Raw genomic sequence first — 2500 nt, 5'->3', positions numbered from 1 at the left:
ACACACACACACACACACACACACACACACACACACACACACACACACACACACACACACAGGTTAAGTACCAACAGTAAACACACAGCTTCTCTTTTCATTACAAATCAATAGTCCCTCCTGAGATGAGGAAATTACCATTAACCTTCTCAGCGCTCAGCTCAGGCCTCCAGGTGTCTCTAATCATCTCTAATTACCTCTTCCTGTGTCTCTCCGTGTCTCTCTCTCTCTCCCACCCTCTCTCCCACCCTCCCCCCCTCCCCCTCTCTCCCTCTCTCTCTCTCTGTTGTGAAAGCCCAGCAGTGTATCTGAGGAGTGTGTGTGAGCCTCCACCCTCAGCATCATAAAGTGACTGTAAAGTAAATCAAACGCTGACAGAATAATAAGCGTGAAAGCAGGAGACGTGTGTGATCTACCTGAGCTCAGCACCAAGGTGAGAGGGCGTGACCTGACACACACACCTGAACGTGTGTGTGTGTGTGTATTTACCTCTGTATTTGGTCACTACAGTGGAGTTCAGACACTGTGGCTCCTGAAAGGTGACGGTCAGCGTGGTGCCACTGCTCACGCTCAGACGAACCATAGTCGGGGCCTCCGGGGCACCTGAGCAGGGGCACAGGGAGGTGTCAACAATAACAACGCACAAACTGAAACCCTGAACAAAATCCATCAACAGAAAGAGGAGCTGTCCAGATCATCGGGGCTGACGTCCTTTGCTGTCCTGTCTGAGTGTCTGATCAGCTGAGACCTGTCCCTGCCCACAGGCTTCTGAATATTCCTCCCTCTCTTCCCCCGTCTGATTTTTTTCCAAACTAAATTCGGTAATGTGTCTGAAAATGTCAAACACATTACTCCCTGAGCGGCCGTGGAGCGAGAGAGATCCTGATGTGCTTTTCAGCTGGATCTCTGCCGCCTGCCATCACCCGGTGACGCAGCTGCTCATCTCAGGTTATTACTTTAAACGACTTCAACCTTCACATAAGAAACATCTCAGAGTCGTTTCGCCTCAAGCAGCCACTGAATGAAAATCACAGCAGGAAGAAATCTGCTCAGTGGAGCCACGGAGGAAAAGCTCTGAATAACATGAAGGGCCCCGGGCCCCTGCACGCTCCTACAAAGGAGCAAGAGCTTCAGACACAAAGACACATTTCATGTCTCGTGTCCTAAAGACGGGGACAAAAGACACGAAAAAAGAACATTTATGGACTGTCCTTTATAAGCATCAGTTCCAGATTTTCTGATTTGTTCCTTGTGTTTTATTTTTAAATGATCTCAGTTTGGGTGTCAGGTCACTCACCTGTGACCGGAGCTCTTGACCTAATGAGTCTCTGAACAAACATACAGAATGATGCTGCGATGAGAAGGACAGACTGACAGAGGACACAGCTCTGAAACAAACATCCCATCATAAGGTTTTATCCAGTGAGTGATGACGTGATGAGGCCACAGGCAGCAGGAAGCTCAGAGCCTCAGGTGAGTGACAGGTGAGCGACGGGGGAAACGCTGAGTCTCACTGTGAACTGAACTCATCATGTTTCCTTCATCACAGGAAGTGAGCTCATTACATGTGACGTTTGGATGTGATCACCTCAGGTAACCGTGACGAACCTGGAGCTAACGTTATAACATCATTACATGAAGCAGAGATAAACACTCGCTCAGAGGTCTCTAACCTCAGTGGAATTAAATAAAAAAAGAAAGCAGAGGTTAGCTTAGATTCAGTCCGAGCTGAGACACACTCACGTGCGTGCTGGAAGCCCGTCCTCATGCGTTTGTACAGCTTGCTCCTCCACTCCCAGGCCCTCAGCTGTTTGTCCTTGTGGCAGGCTTCCAGAGACAGGCCGTCTCTCTGGGCCTGAGCCGCCAGGTCTGCCGCCCGCCGCTCCGCCTCCACCACCAGAGAGCTCAGGTGGGCGTCCCGACTCTCCACGCTCACAACTACAACACAAAACACACAAAAACTAAAACAGTTCTCAGTGTGTTTGATTGTTTGCTGTCACCAGAACAGAGGAGACAGAACACGGACGCACTGAGACACTCAGACAGACGGATTAAATATCAACAGCTTTGTTTGAGATGTAGTTTTTACACATGATGAGACAGTTTGTCTCTGTGAGGCTTTAAAGGATGGAGAGGAAACACAAAGGCCAAAGGTCAGACAGAAAACAGCACAGATCTTCAGGGGGCTGTGTGTCGTCATGTTCATACACTGAGCTTCTCCTCGTGGGCTGGATGTACAGTTGTGTCTGTGTTAATGAAAACACGAGTTTGTGGAGGAGTCAGAGCTGCAGGTTGAGCTCTGCAGGGGCCAAGGCCGAAGCTTTTTCTATAGCAGACAAAAAGAGACACGGCAGCGTCCATGAGACAGCTGGGACAGGAAGAAACCAAGGCTGGAAGGATGGAAACCGTCTCTGAGCATGTGACCATAAAAGGACCAACACTGGACAGAGGAGGCGTCACCACAAAGAGCAGAGGAGTGAGAGACTGTCCTCTACCTCTG

General features: G+C 49.6%; 1 protein-coding gene across 2 annotated transcripts in view; it reads right to left on the bottom strand.

Moving 5' to 3' along the window:
- The window catches only part of ankfn1 (ankyrin repeat and fibronectin type III domain containing 1), a 54625-nt gene that overhangs the window by 15476 nt on the left and 36649 nt on the right, over nt 1-2500 (bottom strand). For both annotated transcript variants that reach the window (XM_041029143.1, XM_041029144.1), the window contains exons 10-11: nt 1744-1938; nt 490-603 (exon numbers count right to left, since the gene is read on the bottom strand). In XM_041029143.1, coding sequence (XP_040885077.1) covers nt 490-603; nt 1744-1938 — 309 coding nt within the window. The remainder of the gene's footprint in view (nt 1-489; nt 604-1743; nt 1939-2500) is intronic.

The sequence above is a fragment of the Toxotes jaculatrix genome, chromosome 21 (genome assembly GCF_017976425.1).
Source record: "Toxotes jaculatrix isolate fToxJac2 chromosome 21, fToxJac2.pri, whole genome shotgun sequence".
Classification (NCBI taxonomy): domain Eukaryota; kingdom Metazoa; phylum Chordata; class Actinopteri; family Toxotidae; genus Toxotes; species Toxotes jaculatrix.
The sequence above is the reverse complement of the archived record's forward strand: the minus strand, read 5'-3'. Positions and strand labels throughout refer to the sequence as shown.